We start from the raw sequence: 18,992 nt of genomic DNA, 5'->3' as shown, positions 1-18,992 counted from the left end.
ATATATCGCTGTCGGTACAGTGAAGATATTCATAGAAACAAGTGCCAAGCACTTACAATTGCTAAGTTAACCCATTCCCTGTATCCAACAAGATAACTAGGATGAAATGCTACACAATGCTGACTGTTTTTTAACTGCCATGACGTAGGATGTAAATAGGACCAATAGACATTAATAATCAATGCTCATATCACAAGGATAGAAAATACCATTTACCTGTCATCGCTAATACAAAGTCGTTTAGCATACACCTTTTTAATGTGTCTATAGGTCACTATAGACACATTAACTCTATCATGTCCCTGTAAACAAAAAAATCCCAAGCAAAGTGACTCTCTGATTAAGGAACCTTCACGTAAAGGTGCGGATGGCGTGGCTTTCAAGAGGGAGGGCTGCAATGGGGTGAAATACGATAGCATACACTAGCTAAACTGACTTCATTTTGCATCCAGCTCCAAACTTACTGCCGCAGGCTGAGAGCTGTCAATGCAGAGATGGTGGAGGACATTTCAAAGCATTATGCAAACCTGCATTGTCGAAATCCTTAAATTGATTGGTTGCCATGCAGATCTTCAGTAGGCGGTTCGTGGTGACGAACTGAGCGCAATATGTTTCCTGTTCAGAAATGGCCCGGCACGCATGCAAACCGCCAACCAGCTGCAGGAAGTAAGGCTGTACAATAAATCAAATTTTGATCGCAAATTTGATTTTTAGGTCAAACAACCTCCAAACTAAATGATCGAGTTCAAATGATTTTTTTAATTGTTTCTTTAAAGGGCCATTTCTCAGTTACCATGGTTTTATTTGAAGACAAATGCCGAATAAATGTATCATGCTTTCAAGCTCAAAAATAATTGTCTGAATAATCAGGATTCGAATATTGACCAAAATAATCGTGATTATAATTATTTCCATAATCGAGCCGCCCAAGCAGAATGTGTCCCTGCAGTAGGGCCTGTAGGGCCCATAGCACTAGGTGACCAACCATTTGGGTGTCCCTGGCCTGCATAGCGCCTGTCACCATAGGGATAGTATGCCAACAGTTTGGGTGTCCGTTGTTACATCGCACACACACACACACACACACACACTAGAGGGTGTGTCCAGGTAGTAAAACCTTCAGTTTTACTACCTGCTCAACAAGTCAATTCAACTTTCCTGAGAAATGTTTTGTAGGGTAAGGATAACGACACACATTCCATGCATGCCAAATCAATTGCCCTGGAGTTGATTTGTTGCCCTTCAAATTTTCAAAATATCAGGTTTGAAAGGTCGGACAGTTTCAACTGGTATTTTGCGCTATTAAGCATATTGTGATACTTTTGGATTTTTTGTAAGTATGCCTGATAATGACAAATGTTTCAATTTCGCCAAGCCTGCCCATTTTCTTGATCAGTCATCCTAAATGTAAAAATTACCTGAACAAGATGTAAACTTCCATTAAACAAAATCTTTTATTTTTGGGTGCAATCAAATCTTTGCCGCGGATTCCCAATTTTTACAGTTTCCGCCAATCTAGACACTAATCATACATTCATACAACCAGCAACAAAAGATCATGCTACATGATGCAATGAATTAAAAATACACAATAATGACCACAATAATGTAAAAATGAAGGCTATTATTGTTTGTTTGCATGACAACGTGTCTTAGCAACTCAAAGTGAAATTCCTTGACAAAATTGTTAAACACATACGACGTGAGACAGCGTTTAATGAAAGTAGGATCCAAGATGTTCACATAAAGAGAACTGCCATACAGCCCCCAATTACTTCAATCAACACGTCCTCAGATTCACTCTCAATTGCATGAGGATGAACTCCTGGCTGAACCATTGGCTGGATCGCTCTGCCTTTTATTCCATTAGCTGTCTGAGCGTTTCCTCCTAAGCGTCAGTTCCCGTGTGTGACTGAAGTGCAGCAAGTATGCGTCTATGAGGTCTGAGTGCTTCCCCCATGAGAGGACTCTGTCTATGCGGACAATGAGGAGGCTTGACATGGCGGCAATGGGCTTCACTTGGAGAAGCCGTGACACTGATGGTCGTATATCACATTAAGGCGTTACTCATCCTGCCCGGAGAGTGCGTGTGTGGGTTCTGTGAGGAGAGGATCATGTGTCATCACCCCCCTTTTCTTGAAGCGATCGCAATGATTTTCTAGATCCACCGTCTAATTTCAACGCCCAACACAGCAGGTGTATGTGATAATAAAGTCAGATGTGAGTTCACCCCTGAAATGTGCCTTAAATGATCTCGTTAGAGCGCTGTGCGAATAAGTCATATTTAGGTTAATGGTTATACATAAGTAAAAAGACGCAAACGATGAAGAAAGAAGTGTTTGCTGTTCGGTTGTCTAAAAATACCAACAGAAATAATCCCGTATTCCACGGAGGGGAACATCTCATTGATGTTTGTACTTTGGTAGAAAGCAGACAGGCATCAGATCAGAGGCTTTCTGTAACTCTGTTCTGCCCGAATGAAGGCAGAAAAAGCAAGGGCTGGGAAACATCTCTCTGTGTGAGGAAGAGCCACGATCTGAACCGCCGTCCATACTAATCCAATCAGCCTTCTTACTTTACATAAACCTATTAGGTTAAGGTTACCAATTGTATATTTAGCTAATCACAAAGAGATCTTTAAGGAGGATCCAGGAAATGTCCCTACATCTCTTAGATGTAGGCACAAACCCCGAACTGTTTCATTGTAGTTTTACATCTTTCTTTCCCCCACAATGCTTTGCGGCTCCCTGCCCTAATCACCATCTGCTTAACGCCCCCCTCCCCCCTCTCTCTCTTGTCCACCAACATACCTTTCCACCCATCTAGCTGTTCATCCATCCATCCATCCAATTCTGCGGATGATCTCAATGGAGCGCTGAGGTATTTTTAATTTGCATGCCCACCCCCACCCCGCCCACGCACACACTCAGAACACACCTTCCAGCAGTGCACACTCTGGAGGGAAAGGAGTGGTGGGCTAGATTACACGTGTGTGTGTGTGTGTGTGTGCGTGTGTGTGTGTGTGTGTGCGTGTCTGTGTGTGTGTGTGTGTGTGTGTGTGTGTGTGTGTGTGTGTGTGTGCGTGTGTGTGTGTGTGTGTCTGTGTGTGTCTGTGTGTGTCTGTGTGTGTGTGTGTGTGTGTGTGTGTGTGTGTGTGTGTGTGTGTGTGTGTGTGTGTGTGTGTGTGTGTCCGTGCAGGGCTCTGCGGTGCAACAATTTCACCGGCAAATGTGAGTAAACATTCCCTTGTACGAAGGGGAATTTACATTCAGGAGCCGGCTCTTTATTTCTGAATTCTAATTAAATACATGTTAACGGCTTTAACACATAGCATGAAAGGTTTATCGACTGACAAAGTTAATAGCCACCAGCATCACACTTCACACATTCCGATAGAAGTTGTGAGGCGTAGTTCATTAATCTGTTTCGCCTCGTTCAGTGTGAGAGAAGACTCGCAATGAAACCGCTTGCTGGCGACTGCTTACAGCACGAGAAAAAAACGTCCAACTCCCCTTCCCCCCTTGCCCCTGTCACTCAGCCCCACGCTCTCTGTTTCACACATTAACACCTGGGGCTGCAAGTCCTGATCTCGTCTTGATAGAGGGGTAGGGCCAAATGCTAGGCCTATGCTACATGGCCTTTCAAACTGAGTTTTTTTCAGAGGCATGCTCAAAACCTAATGTTACCAGAAATCTCCCACAATGCCTTGGGAATAATCGTCAAGAATCAAACACATAGCGTCTGTTTGCGTAAACGCCGTCAACGACTAATTCTGACGTATCCGGTTCTTGTAGGGTTATCCCATTTCATATGAGGAAGATAAATAGAGGGAGACAGAAAGAGTGAGAGAGAAAAGAAAGACATAGAGAGAGAGAGAGAGAGAGAGAGAGAGAGAGAGAGAGAGAGAGAGAGAGAGAGAGAGAGAGAGAGCGATGGGCGGGCGATCAAAACATGGAAGAAAGACTCAAGGACAGAGGCAAACTAATGGACGCTATGCTGTACTTCCTCTGCTCACCCGCATGTGTGTGTGTGGTTGTGTGTGCGTGTGTGTGGGAGGTAGGGGTTTCAGAACAAGAGACCTCCCGCCCACGCACGTTACGAGACACAGAAAGCACCTGAGCTGCGTTCGAACAGCGCCAACGAATGCTAATGTTTGCAAACGTCGAAGCAACCAATTTGAACTCCAACACCGAGGTTCTGGGGGAAGGCAAAGGGCGCAGGCATGGTAGTACATGTTGGCAGTAATGACACAGTAGGAACACAGATATGTATATAAGAGAGAGAGAGAGAGAGAGAGAGAGAGAGAGAGAGAGAGAGAGAGAAAGAGAGACAGAGAGGGAGAGAGCAAGAGAGAGACAGAGAGTCATATGTTTAAGCACTAATGGCTGCATTTCCTCTGCCCACACACTTTTCCATGTTCCCTTTCATCCATTAATGAACCGAGTATCATTTGTTACAGCCTGTCATCTCTTTATCTTAGCCCAGGCAAACAGTGACATGATCGTCAACATCCTTGTTATAAACCCAGTGGATTCAACACGTTGGAAACTTGGGAAAACAAAAACAGGTGAAAGACTTTCAGGATGACATTGGGAGCCAAGGGAGTTCATGTAACATTTCTGGATGTATATTCTCACAAGTATTGCCAGCCAAGCAGGGAGAGACAAAGCTTCAGGGACTTCACAAACAGCGAGAAATAGGACAGCCATGTGACACACACTGGGGAGACTCTAAAATCATCTCATCCAATCAAAATAAATGCCTGGTTCATTAAAAGCTGGGCTTGGACCAGACGTTCTATACAGACAGAAAGGACAGTGCTGGGTCGGACAAGAAACACTTTTAACTGCGCTAAAACATTCAGGTCCAACGGCATAGATATGTTAACCATTTTTTTTAACCGCTTCCTATTCTTTTTTTATTCAACCTTTGGATTTTCATATTTTTCTCATTGACGTTGAATAACACACAAATTATATTCACCTATACACTGAAACAGGCAGTGAAAAAAAACAACAGTAATGAATATCAACACAATTTGCCATGACTAGGGGCCGTATAGAGCTTCTCTGTGACATAACATGATGTGACTCGGTGCCTCTCTCTTATATTCTCTCCATACTCTCTGGAACAAACAATTCTTCTAGAGAGCACCTCTCCCCCTACTCTTCACACTTCTCATGATAAATCAGCCTCAGCTTCATCCACAGACTCTGCTGTTCTCTCTCCCCCCTCTCTCTCTTTCCCCCTCTCCTCTCTGACCACCTACCTTCCTTTCCCAAATTATTTTACCAAGGTTATCATTTACCCTAAAACGAGATTTTGTTTTGGAAGGCTGGGATATACTTTGCTCGAGTTTATTATTGTTATTATTAATATGTTAACGCATGCCATAGCCTACTACAGTGTTCATTCTTGCAGCCCCTATGAAAAAAAAAGTCCCACAATCCACATGCTATTTCTATGCAGTTTCAGGCATATGAACAATCTTTGACATCATAATATTTGAATTAGGCTAATTGTTTGCATGTTTGTGCTGTGTATAGCCTACGTGTGTGTAAGCTTATGTTACAGTTCCAGCCTATCTAGGCTCGTCAAAATAGCAACACCAACTGTGGTATCCGCTAGGCCAGGGCACTTAAACCGGGATTTTTTCGGTCAGTGGCGCAATTGCAAAATTTATTATATCAATGGTGCTATAAGATAGCACCATCTATCATTTGCACTGGAGCACGCCTCTGCTTTTCGCCGACACGCCTCTCAGGGCGCAAGTGTAGTGGCGCGAGTTTGCTGAGGGGAAAATCAGCTTTGCGCTGGGTGCAAACTAGCAACGATACATGCATCAGTGTAGAAAGTAAATTGCGCTGGGTGCAAGATAGGGCCCTAAATCAGCCCCAACGATCTAACGATGTAAATGTCAAGTGGTGTTGCCTTGAAGGCCTGCCAAGTTTAGTAGATATTTTGACCCAGGCAGAACGGCGAAAGAGTTGGTCGTTGGAGGAGTTGCACAAGGAAAGGCCTACATTGATTACAGAAGGAGATAGGGCAGGATAACGGCTACAATTACAGTAACGTTTAAGCTATCTAATTATATGAAAAAAACGACCAAAACAACACGCATACTTATTGTGTTTCCTTTTATTCTATTATTTTATACATTTGTTGGTTGAGACAGATGGAACACACACAACTATATCCGCGATGATTAAATCAATTTGAAGTTCAATATTGCCTCTTTTTAGTTTCCTTTAGAAATATGGTTCAATGTTCAGTCTTTAGAACCAAAACAAACTGAAATAAATCTCTCCTTTTTCGTGTTTGTGTTAAAAAAAAAATAGAAACATACAAATTATAAGTCTAGCCATAATTGTTCGATCATATTCGTTTTAGAGACATTTCATATATTTGGGAAAGGCCTACTTAATATATTTCATATCATAGATTGTATATGATAAGCTCACACAGACAGAACACACAGTAATATTTCATACTGGTGCCCTCAAGACTAGTTTCTGTCAATTCCAGCGAAGGGCTCTTATCTACCGAAGAGATATTTATCTAACGATTCGTTAGCGACAAGCTCCAGGAGTGAGACAATGCAGTTGTCTTCATGTGTTTAATAACAAGATAATTAAATGACACATGCATGACAGTTTAAAATTAAATTTAGAGAGTGTTCAGAGCAGGAAGCATTGAATGATGTATTGGGATTACTTGATAAGAACCCTGGCTTGGAGCTTGTAGGAGTAATAACAGCAAGAATTTAAAGCTGTTTGCCCAAACTTGAACGTTTTTTCATGAAAGTCTTCAACTTTATCCTGTTGTTTCCTGATCTCTTTCCGTCTGAGATTTTAAGTGGTACTAGATTTTTACCGACCAACTGTCATCTCTAATAATTGGTAAAACAAATTGCAGAGAACACTGCAGGGTACAGCCTACAAGATTTGTCGGTGCCAACCTGTTCTCGGGTAAACGAGTACTCGTCAAGCAGACCATAAACGATTACCAAAATATTCTCAGTCCATTTTTTTTCCCGATTACTACATCTTGTAAATACATTTTATGTTATGTTGATATACATCGGTAACGTTTTTAAGCGGGGTATCTGTGTGCTCTGCCTCACCCTCGCCCTGTGTGTCCTCCTCAGGATCCCAAGAACTTCCCTGTCCACCCACTTGGACCCGTGTTCAACAGCCGTACACTTTGAACAAAGCAAGCGACCAGTGGCGCTTTATGCAGCAGCGGGACGGGCGCTTACGGACAGACCAGCTCGTCTTCAACTACGTCCAACTACGTCAGTGACCGTAGCTGGCAACGGGCCAAAACAACATAAAAATTAAAATGACGTCCGAACCGATGCGTGGCTCAAACAACCAGCCTACATGTTTGACAAAAAAACCAACACCCAGTGGCACTCTGGGCATTACTAGGGGTCTTGACTAAATGATTGCAAGGTGTATTGCTTCAGGACCCAGGGAAGAACCATGTTGACTGTGATGTTGCTCGGATGAGTGGTTCTCGAGAAACAACCATGCTTTGCACTGGTAATGCACTAGTATGAAAACATAGTCAGAATGAAAGCTATCAACTGCATTCTGTGGTTGAGAACACAATAGGTTTGTTCGTTAAAAAGTGGCTTGCATGGCAGGTTTGACAAGTCAAGGTACAACGACTGCCTGGAAGGTATGCCCCGAGAGGAAACTGAAAGTAACGTTTATAGCAGCATAGTGCTGTAGAAGTGCAGAATCCAAAATTTAAATAAAATGTTGTTTATTTTAACCTATTTCAAGGATATTGGATGTTCAACAGATATTCATTCACTGAATTCCCCCCATCTGATGCAGGGAACTAAAGACCCTGTCTTTAGTCTGCTGTGTTTGTGATGCACATAGACTATAGATAATTACAGGTTCATCTGACTTTCGATATGTATACATTTACTATCACAGACTATAAAAAAATGCAAGTACTTCTTTGGTTCTTGCATTACATTTTGTTGTACTTTTATTTAAAGTCTTTTGGTATTTATTGCATCCCTAGGTAAAAAACCAAGAGACTTTTTCCCCTCCTTTTGCGCCTCTCGACATGACATGTTTCTTGTTTTTCTCCCTTATCTTCCTTATCTTAATCGCTAGATGAGAACTGTTTTTCCGTTTTATTTGCCTAAAGATTATATCATGTGTTTCAACAGGTCTTGTTTAAACCTGTAGCGTGCAAACAACGACCTAGACTATAACATATTATAACTAGCTAAATGACTATCTAGCTGTTTGACTGTGCCATCCATCTCTATCTCTCCCTTTCTCCCCCTGTCTCGGTCTCCCTCTGTCTCTCTCGCTCGCCCTCGCTCTCTCCCTCTCTCACCCCCTCTCTCTGTCTCTGTCTCCCCTTCTCTCTCCCTCCATCTCCCCTTCTCCCCAGTATAAACTCTCCTTTTCCCATAACCCTTTGCCTGCCCTCTCCCCCACTCTAACAGCCTGTCAAATTGTCCCACACACAGTTTGGTTGCTGAAACATATGATTATTAACTTTTTTTTAAATTATATTATTATATATGTATTCCGAATATTCAGGTTTTTCTGGTAAGTATTCAAATCTTTTTTCTTTCTAACAGTAGGTAGAAGGTTACATTTCGGCCAACTGTCAATTGGTACTGCAGGAATAAAACCGAAACATTTGTTCATCAACAAGATGTGTAATAAATATAAATATATACAGTATGTATATACATATATGTATCTATGTATATGTGTGTATATATGTATGTATGTATGTAGGTATATATGTATGTTTCTATGTATATATGTATGCATATATGTGTATATGTATGTATCTGCAGTCAAATCCAGCCACAGAGACACACGGCAAAGTGAATATTTTGTATATTTATTTTGTCCTCTGCTTGTATAATCTCCGTTTATGACAAATCCATACCCACACACACCACCGGCGCAAACTCCTCGAACATTCATACGCTCTTCACCTCTTTGAACGCAAACACACACCCACACACCCACTCAAACACACACACACACAAAACGGGTCTACCAGTGCTCACCGGCCCACAAAAGCCATGCCGCGGGGGGTTGTACAGATAGGCCCACATCGACTGGCTGAACTGCACCAGAAAGTAAGAGAGTACATGAGGGTGCACCTCTACAGCCAGTTTGACGGGTCTGGGAACACTGTTATTTCCTAAGGAGGTTTGTGTTTTCATGCAGGACAACGCTGCAGTACACGGTCTGACGTCCGTGGACGCAAGCAGAGGTCTTCAGGGGTCTACCCTAACCCCAGGGACAGAGACCCTGGGGTTCACCTTTGGTTACAGTCACTTGGGTCCCGGTCCCGGTGGTTGGGTTGTGTTAACTGACTCACCTGTTCAGAGTTCACCTAGACTCTGCATAGCCTTCCCTCCGACCCCTCCTACTTGTTGTATGCTGACGCCCTGGCACTTAATGTACACAGTTATTGTACATCGTATTTAGTTATAGTCCTTAGTTATGTAGCATCTTATCTAGCCGTCTTTGTTGTGTATGGGGAATGGGTTAACTTAGCGATTGTTAGTACTTGGCACTTGGTTCTATGAACATCTTTACTGTACCGACCGCAATATGTTTCACTTTCTTCTGACAAATGCCTTTATTGTAAGTCGCTTTGGATAAAAGCGTCTGCTAAATGCTCTAAATGTAAATGTAAAATGTTTACTACTCGAATGGGTCGAGAAGAGCCATGATCAGCGCTGATCACCAGAGGAAGGCATAGTTTGGAGTGCTGTGTAACTCGCGTGATGTTTCTCCTGACCGGGAATCAGAAGAGATCAGTGCAAGATAAGAAAAAATTCAACTCATATAAGACAGACACATCACATCTGCTGAATCAAAACTGTGGCTTATTGACGTTCTGTCTGTTATTTAGATCTTGTTTGATAAGGCTAACCTCAGGACTGTTATTTAGATCTTCTTTGATAAGGCTAACCTCAGGTCTGTTATTTAGATCTTCTTTGATAAGGCTAACCTAAGGCCTTTTATTTAGATCTTTTTTGATAAGGCTAACCTAAGGGGTGTCCACCCCCCCTTCCCTCCTTTTCGCACAGTCTGCTTGCTATATGCAAGGCGTATATAGCAAGCAGATCGATCTTATGTGTTGGGTGTATGTATGTGATGATAAAAACACAGGCCATGCCCCTTGTTTTGAATTCAGATTAAGACTCATAAGATTAATCGATTCATAAGCTCGATCCATTTATTTACCTAGTTTAACTACCTAGAACCTTTAGGATCACTGGTGATTTTTTAGAATGTGAATATTCCATCCCTGCATATTTTTAGTGTGTGCACTGGGCTTCTGTTGTCTACTGAGGGTTTATTGATTTTCTTGTCTTTCTTGTTGTGCTAAACAATTGTAATTTGACCATGTGGATAATTTAAGTATCATTTAAGAATAATTTAATTCTGTTAATTTTTTTTTTTTAATTAAGACGCAAAAGTGGCGTCGCGTCTTCACTTTTTATTCCACGTTTAGACGAGCGTTTTCGGGAGGAAATCTGCGTGCATACGGTGACGCTAAAGGGTGTGGAATTCGATTGGGTATGCATGTCAGGCTGCTAGGTGGTGCTGTGATACACTATCACACACCAGCGCCATGTCTGAGCGCATGCGTAGAATCTTCTTTCTTCTCTTATCTGCGCAGCGAAAACCAAAACATAATTACATATCCTTCTCTGTTCAGAAATAATATCTGTACATATCCTGTACATTTCGTGGAAAGACTCCTGTAAGTTTATTAAAGCTGCCAGAGCAGCTTGACGGTCCGACGCATGGAAATAATCCAACATGTTTGTTTATCTCCCTGTACTGGCGCTGTATGTGACGTATACGCGTACGCGACGTGAGCAGATCTGAGCAGAGTTTTGCGTCTTGGCAGTGTAGACGGAAACGCTACGGCGGAGGGCGGTTTCAGATTTTTCCGTTTTTAAGCCCCAACAACGCCGTCACCGTCTAAACGAAAGGCACTTCCGATAAAATATTTTGTAATTTTACCCGCAAGCGTCCTCGTGTAAACGGTGCCTAAGACGCGTTGGGCCGAGACCCACAGCATACTTTACAGTTCATGAGCTTGACACAAAAAAAGGTGTTGAAATTTTACATTACATTTGTTTAAACTGCTCCAATCCTTGATAAAAGACCGACCTAATGACCATAGATAGACCAATAGATGAGAAATGTGTACTTCCAAGGCAAACCACAAAAATGTAAGCTACTAGATCAAACGTCTTGTGTTAACATCCATATATTACATACTATTACTAGGAATATCAATCAGTAACATACGTTAACCTCATTACATTTACTTAAAAATAAGAAATAGTAACAATCCCAATAAAATGTCACCTTATACCAGATTTTTTTTTTTTTTTTACTATGGACTGGGATGAATGTGTTTGCTTTACTTGTAGTTTGTCCAGTGGGGTTCTTGCCCTGTGCAGAGGAGTTTAAAACGACAAACACTGGTGTACCGAACCGCACAGCACCTAGTCGCTTTCTAGCTTAACGACTTGCCGAGCACCTTCAGCGGGGACCAAATCCCTCGTTGCATGTTTAAGAAATCAAACCAAAAATAGAGTGGTAAAACCCCTCGATGAATTTAAAAGGGAACAGAAATGAAGGCCTGTCCCAGCTGAGTTACGATAAGCGTAATGGCTTTGGCTGTTGGTCCTATTGAGTGAGAGCTGTTATTGAGTTGGCCAGTTTATGGATGACTATGGCATTTCAAACTAATGACACTCAAATTATAGCTCTTAAATCTTCCCTAAAGCAAGTTGAATCTTTTAACTGTACAATATACAAATGTACTGCTCTCAATTATAAAATGACCATATGTTATCAGAGATTAAGGAAACATGCTAAGCCAAAATACTGGCTTCTTCAACGGAAATGCTACAGCCAGTATATTCTATTATGAATGTTGGCTTTTGTTTTGGCTTGTGTTAGGTTTTACTATTCTCCTAGTACCACAGTTTGCCAGATATGAAACAAATTGGCAAACAAACAAACAGCTTTTTGCAACCATGGAAGCAAGCAAACTTACTCGATCAGCTGAGATCGTACAAGAGTCTATCCAAACCAAAAAGCCTCGTCCTCCTTGGACAGAGCCGTGGGGTTGCATTTGAAAGAACGAGACAGCTTGAGGCCCAGAAGCAGTTTAAGACTGAATTGAGCTCGTTTAGCTGGTATATCATTTGCAAAGAATACATCAATTGCAAAGGTACACATCAACGGATGGACTTATAGTTTTGGACTCATCATCGATGGTCATTGTCCGAAAATAACAATGCGAATAAAATGTTGTGCTTGGCTCCCCTTATTCTCGTGTTGGTTCAATGTACCCAACCTGGCAATGCTCGTGAGCTTAGAATTTGCTTCAATTCACAATGTTACACATTGTACCTTTAATTTAGTCTAAGTGAAGCAAAAGTGATTCAGAAAATGCTTCCAATTCTATAGCCCAATTGGTCATTCTTTTATTTAAAAAAAAACCCTGATATAATTCAATACACACCTACTCGAGATTACTATTTAAAGGTGCTGTAGGTCAGATTCCAAAACAACATTCCCTCTCTCTGATCCCTCCCCCTCTCCAAGATGTGTTGCATTTTATGCACCTTTGATTGACAGGCAATACTGATTCCTCAAACCAATCAGGGAAGAGATGGTCTGATTGGCCAGACTAGAACCGGGAGCGGGCTCATTTGTGCTCATACAGAGACGGGCGCAGTCTACTGGAAACAGAGAGCTGACCGATGGCCACTGTCATGGCCGCTGCCGACCAGCGTATCCGACAGCCCATACAAGTGGCCCACTGAGACACACTGTAAGCGCAGGAGTTTCTCTTTCCCGCTGTGACGAGCTCAAACTACGTGATATGCCACAATATGCTGAATCTTACGAACAGTGGTATTCTAAAACTCTAAGGCGGAATTTCCTTGAGAGGATCTGGGAAAGTCTCACACGTCGTTGCAAGTCAAAATGACAGTTTAGTATTCTGACCTTTTCTAGTTTCTAGGTCTGATACTATTCTACTTCTGTGTCAAATTTGAGTTCAAAGCAGTTAGGTATTTGTATCCTGCCCTCAGGGAAATAAGTTAAGTAGACATATCCTTCCATGCCTCTCCTGGTCTTTGTATCTGGGTTCTACTGTCAAACCTTACAACTTTTCTCTTCAGTTACACTCCAATTACAGTTTATCTCTTAAACCTCCCCTCTGGCACCTTTCATCTTTTAAATACTCCCAATAAAGCAAACGTTGTTTACAAAAATGCTTACTTTAAGCCACTGTTATTTTATTGAAATGATTTATTGAAATACTCGACTGCTTGAGATTCCGAGATATAGTAAGTAATAAATGGATATAATCATAGGTCTGCATGTCGCTTGCCTTGAAACATAAACATTTGTTGTTTCTAAGGGGACTCAATAAAATCTGTTTATACAGTTAATGTCTCTCAGCACAGCATTGAGCTTAACACTGAGCCTGATGATCAGATGATTTTAGCCATCATGTGTTCCACCGTACTTCATAAGCAGTCTAAGCTGGAGGGGATCTAAAGATATTATTGCTATTATTTTCCTTTTGTTTGTTTGGTTCAGGGTTTATTTAGCAATACAGACCTGATGGGAGTAGGAGGTGACAGAGAGAGAGAGGGAGAGAGAGAGAGAGGGGGAGCGAGAGAGAGAACAATATGACACAGGAAGCAGAGAGACTGTTACATGGCTGGGGTGAGCTACTTTATGACTGTGTGTGTGTGAGAGAGGGTGTGTGTGTGAGAGAGGGTGTGTGTGTGTGTGTGTGTGTGTGTGTGTGTGTGTGTGTTTCTTTGTGTGTGTGTGTGTGTGTGTGTCTGTATGCGAGTGTGTGTGTGTGTGTGCGTGTGTGTGTGTTTGTGTGTGTGTGTGTGTGTATGTGTGTGTGCCTTCACACTGCATGCCCATAGAGACTATCTGAGTGAGTTACACGCTAGTGTGTGTATTTTGTTGCAAGCCACATGAAATATAAATAGGACGTCTGTGTCTGTGTGTATGAGGGAGACCAAGAGACGAAGCAAGAACCATGCAGACACCTACCTTGACACTGGAATCCCTGCTTGCCAAAACCCCTGTGGAAAAAAGTACAGAAAAGGTTGGCTACAGATAATGGTTACAGATATACAGATATGTTTGTTTGTGTGTGTATCTGTGTGTTCGTGTGTGTGTTTGTGTTTGTGTGTGTGTGTCTATGTGTCTGTCTGGTGTTTGTGTGTGTGTGTGTGTGTGTGTGTGTGTTGTGTGTGTTTGTGTGTAATGGTGTTTATGTTTGTGTGTGTATTTGTGTGTGAGCTTGTGTCAGAACAGTTTAAACATTATAGCTACAGATATACAAATATGTTTGTGTGTGTGTGTGTGTGTATGTGTGTTTTTTGTGTGTGTGTCTGTTTGTGTGTATTGGTAGGTCTCATTAACCATCGTTCTTTTTGTAATACACCGGAAAACATAAACAGTTATTTGTGTGTGTGTTTGTATGTGTGTGTGTGTGTGTGTGTGTGTGTGTGTGTGTGTGTGTGTGTGTGTGTGTGTGTGTGTGTGTGTGTGTAGGATTTTCAGTGTGTAGTGCAAGCTTGCAAGCCCAAATGCAACCAAGTATTTTAGTTTAGGGCAATAACATACTCAACGGTATTCCATAACAGATGTGTTTGTGACTACACAAATCAACAAGCAGCAGGACAATATGCAAATGCATCGAGTCCGGCATGTTACAGAACAGACATACTCCTGCTCATATGGAGGTATAGAAATAGAATAATCCACCTGGATCATCATAATCTGATTGATCTGATGGTAAGTCCTTGCCATTGGCAAGACGGACAAATAAATAGAAGGATCGGATGGATGGACTGGACAAACTAAAGAGGTAAAGGCAGCAGCCGAGGGAAAATAATGGTGTGTGTGTGACTTGTATTTACAGCCTGCAAGTTCAAGCCCTAAACTTTGGACAGCTGTGAGGCCACATACCCAAGAATCCTACCGAGGTCAAACCATTTGACCATTCATCAATTTAAAAGCGCGTCGCGGGACGTGAATAATGGCCGATGAGGGAATATAAGAGAACCTAGATAATAATAATAGGGGTCTCGATCGGCCAAATTAGGCCAACCGACTCATCTCAATTAAAAAAACGATGTACATGCTTTTAGGACCGCGGGGTAATTAATGTGCAACAGAGACAACTGTAACAGGGCCAACGACCGAGGAATACGACAATTTCCTTTCTATGAATTACAATGTCTCTCTGTCTCTCTCTCTCTCTCCCTCTCTCACATATCATCATTTCAAAAACCTGGGTGCACAAGATGCACTTCTGAAAGTACCGCTCTGACATACAGACATACAGCAGTGGGAGTCAGAAGTGTGGCCGCTCCTCCTCACCAAATGAAGTCCGTGCAGTGGCTGCAGAAAGTGGGTTGCTTGAAGAAGCGCGCGATGAACTTGTGGTCCTTCACCTCATGTACGTTCTTCTGGCGGAGGGCCCCTTGGCGGGCGAAGCCCTTGGGCGGGCCGCTAGGTCCGTCGTCCCCGTCGCTGTTCGCCGCCGAGTCTGCCATTCTTTCTTCCTCTTTGTCACTCTCTCTCTCGTTCTCTCTCTCACACACGCTGAGAGAGACACTCTATCCTTCAGCGGTACTATCGATATCCCCGCGTTTTATCCCTTTTAAAACAAATGCTATAGCGCAAAACGAAAAAAACGCTCAGGACGGTTAGGGTACTCAGGCAAGAGGAAAGTTGTCTCTGTTGCCTATCGGATGGGTGAAAAAAGCGGTGAAAAAGACGACAATCTAGCGGTCTTATCTGATGTTGTGCGGTAGTCAGTTGCGCTCCGAGCCTCGCGCTGCTCTGACTTCGCTTCCTTCTCGCGCGCGCCTCCACTGCTAGGTGCAACTAGTGCGAGAGGAGAGGGGGGTTGGGGGGGGGGGGGGGGGGGGGGGGGGTGGAGGTAAGGCAGATAACGCAGATGCTAGACTTGTGACGTTTGGCGTGGTTTAAACACGCCTCCATCGTTTGCTGTACATATAGAGCATCGTGTTTTCTTTCGTCTTTTTTAAAAAGAATTGACCCTGATTCCACCTGCGAGTGGATTTAACTTTCGCGCTGTGGTGATTCAGAAGATGGAAAAGATTAAAACCCACATATTTACTTTACATATTCACTTAGTATGTTCACAGCTGTGATCTTGAACTTTGAAACCATCCAATAGGAAGCGTCGAAATAGGACTGTAGGTCTATAATTAGGTATTCTAGCGTAGGACTATATAACGGGTCCTTAAATATATACACTTAACCTTATTACCAATTGGTGTGTGTTGTTGACACACACACACAGAAATTCAGACACACACACACACACACATACAGACGCACACAATCTCGCACGTTTCTACTGGAGGCAAGGAAAAAACGAGTGACCTAGATGTGGTTTGATTTGGCTGAGGGACAGAAAGTGTGTGCTTGTGTGTGTGTGTGTGTGTGTGTGTGTGTGTGTGTGTGTGTATGTGTGTGTGTGTGTGTGTGTGTGTGTGTGTGTGTGTGTGTGTGTGTGTGTGTGTGTGTGTGTGTGTGTGTGTGTGTGTGTGTTCAAAGGTCTCATCAGTGCCAAGCTTACCTTTACAGACCATGGTAGGAAGCCTACTGCCTTAACCTGCAGTTACATCCAAGCCCCTATCAGCATCCTTAGCATTTAGCTTTTCTCTGTTTGTTGAATGGGTTTTTTGTGGGCAACGTTTCTTCAAATAGGGCACAATCTGTTGAAGATTTGTCATTGCATGCCTTTAAAATATTGGAAATTTTAACTGAAATTCAACCCAAATGGTACTGCCAAATGGAGCAAAGATACAAGCAAAAACTTACAAAGTAGACCTCCCACATATTTGTGGGAGGCACCTTAACATAATTTGCTTATTGTGTCTCCTTCTCTTTTGGTTACAAGGTTTTATAACAGTCTCTGGCTGCATTATAAAGCCGTTTTTGGGCCCGCAAATAAAAGCCAGCATAGCCTTTGCATGAATGTCTTTGTGGCTGTCATGTGGTCTAGATATAAGGGGGGGTCTTGATGAGGTCATGGAAGATGATCAGGGGGGTTCACGGGACAATGGTTGTTCACCTTGAACCCATCTGGGGGCACTGCTCAACCTATTCACCCTGCTGTGGAGTGCGTCCATCTCTCGCGTTAATACTCCTGCTCTAATGTATCAGCTCTTCTTGTTCTTGAGGGCCATCGTTCTGAAGATGTCAAAGAGGGAGGGTGTAAAATCATATGGCCTCGTCGACCGACACACCAAGGTGATCTCCAGCCTTAACGACGGAATAGGTGGTTTGTTTATGTCGTCCAAAACAACCCATATGAAGGTTTAAGTCCCCTATCAACTGTTTGAAGAAACAGCAATATGTCACGGCTGTCAAGGTTCTGTGTTGCCAAAACACAATGGATGACATTTGTTTTAATCTCTGTGGAAAAGGCGTCATTGAAAGATAGTTTCGGCATTAAGATTAGATACAACTTTATTAAGATGCGTTTTGATAACATTTCTAGCAATAAATGTGAGTGTAGTTTTTGTAAACTTCAGTCAGTAAACGTACACGATGTTTAGGATGTTAGGTAATGCCACGTATTCTGTCGTTGCCATGGTGATTCCCATGGACGCGGCAGTCCCTGAACCCTCTCCGCTTGCATGTTGTTTGAATCAATGTCTTGGTGTTGTGTAGTCATCTGAGCGGTTGTGTTCACTGCCATTTTATGTAACTGATGATGTTCTTTCAAATTAAAAAAAAATGTGAGTGACTCAGGGATGACATTTATTCTTCTCGACTAGGCCGACATGTTTTTGTGGCGCACAACAAAAATCAATGTCCGCTTTGTTCCCAATGAAAAAAACACTCCAAAGGTTAATTATATATACACACATTTTCTGGTACACGATAAAATTAATCCCGCTTTTGCGTGTTAAAGCATCAATAAAGTAAAAGGAAGACGAAAAAGGATTTTCAAAAGACTACACTAGGCAAAGTTGCCCTGTACGGTACTCAAGTACGATTGCCCACCCCCCCCCACTGTTCCGCTGGCCTGTGCTCAAACTAGGCAATCTTAACTGGGCCTGAGTACGGATGCCTCTTGTACATACGCAACAAGCTCAGATTGGCCAACAGGCCAACACGCGCACACACACGGATACGCAACCTGAGCAGGATGACGTATGTCAAAACAAACGTACTCATGCCCAGGTGAGATTGCGTGTGAGCACAAGCCAGCGGCACAAGTGTGTGTGTGTGTGTGTGTGGGGGGGGGGCATGGTACAGATGGCCTAGTGTGAGTGCGCCTGAGGTTCTCTTTAATATGAACGAGGGTCTCAAGGACAAGTACGCGAACAAATTTGGGGAAGAGGAATTACTACAGGAAGTGAGTAAAGAGCCTCGGATAAGGCTCCATCCCGTCAGTTCTCATACTGCAGCCCACTTCTGAGATTTTGGGCAAAACTTCTTCTCAGGCCTACCCAACCGATCCAACACCCATATCTGAGAATAAGACCTTTATCTCATAAAGAAAAATTATGAGTGAAAAGCACAGCAACCTTTTTATTATCTCATGTGGCATGGCACAGGGCCATGACCCATCACCTTTAAACGCCGTAAGGCACAAGTTCTCAATTTTCTTTCCCAGCAAAAATGGGGAACTGAAAACCAACGCCGTTTCATGCCTAATTACTCGAAGGTTGAAGCTCTTTTTGAGCTCTTTCGAGATTGGTAGAAATGCCAAATTTCACATGGTGCATTTGATGATGCTTTGTGAATCCCTTACAAGCCCCGGAAATGAATCTCGTATATTGTAGCAAACTTATTGTGAGCACCAATGGAGATGCTTGGTGATAGTTCCATGAAAGAGTAAAGGGGCTAATCGTGTGCATATTCTGC

At 42.6% G+C, this 18,992-nt stretch overlaps 1 protein-coding gene across 1 annotated transcript in view; it reads right to left on the bottom strand.

The window, feature by feature from the left end:
- Positions 1-15,927, bottom strand: part of LOC307082505 (protein kinase C beta type) — a 95,431-nt gene extending 79,504 nt beyond the window's left edge. Inside the window, exons 1-2 of the mRNA XM_079746117.1 lie at positions 15,459-15,927; positions 14,121-14,152 (exon numbers count right to left, since the gene is read on the bottom strand). Coding sequence (XP_079602243.1) covers positions 14,121-14,152; positions 15,459-15,634 — 208 coding nt within the window. The 5' untranslated portion in view covers positions 15,635-15,927. The remainder of the gene's footprint in view (positions 1-14,120; positions 14,153-15,458) is intronic.
- Between the last annotated feature and the right edge of the window lie 3,065 nt (positions 15,928-18,992).

The sequence above is a fragment of the Pollachius pollachius genome (genome assembly GCF_949987615.1).
Source record: "Pollachius pollachius genome assembly, chromosome: 11".
NCBI classification, from domain to species: Eukaryota; Metazoa; Chordata; class Actinopteri; order Gadiformes; family Gadidae; genus Pollachius; species Pollachius pollachius.
Note: the sequence above shows the minus strand (reverse complement) of the source record. Positions and strands in the feature narration are given on the sequence as shown.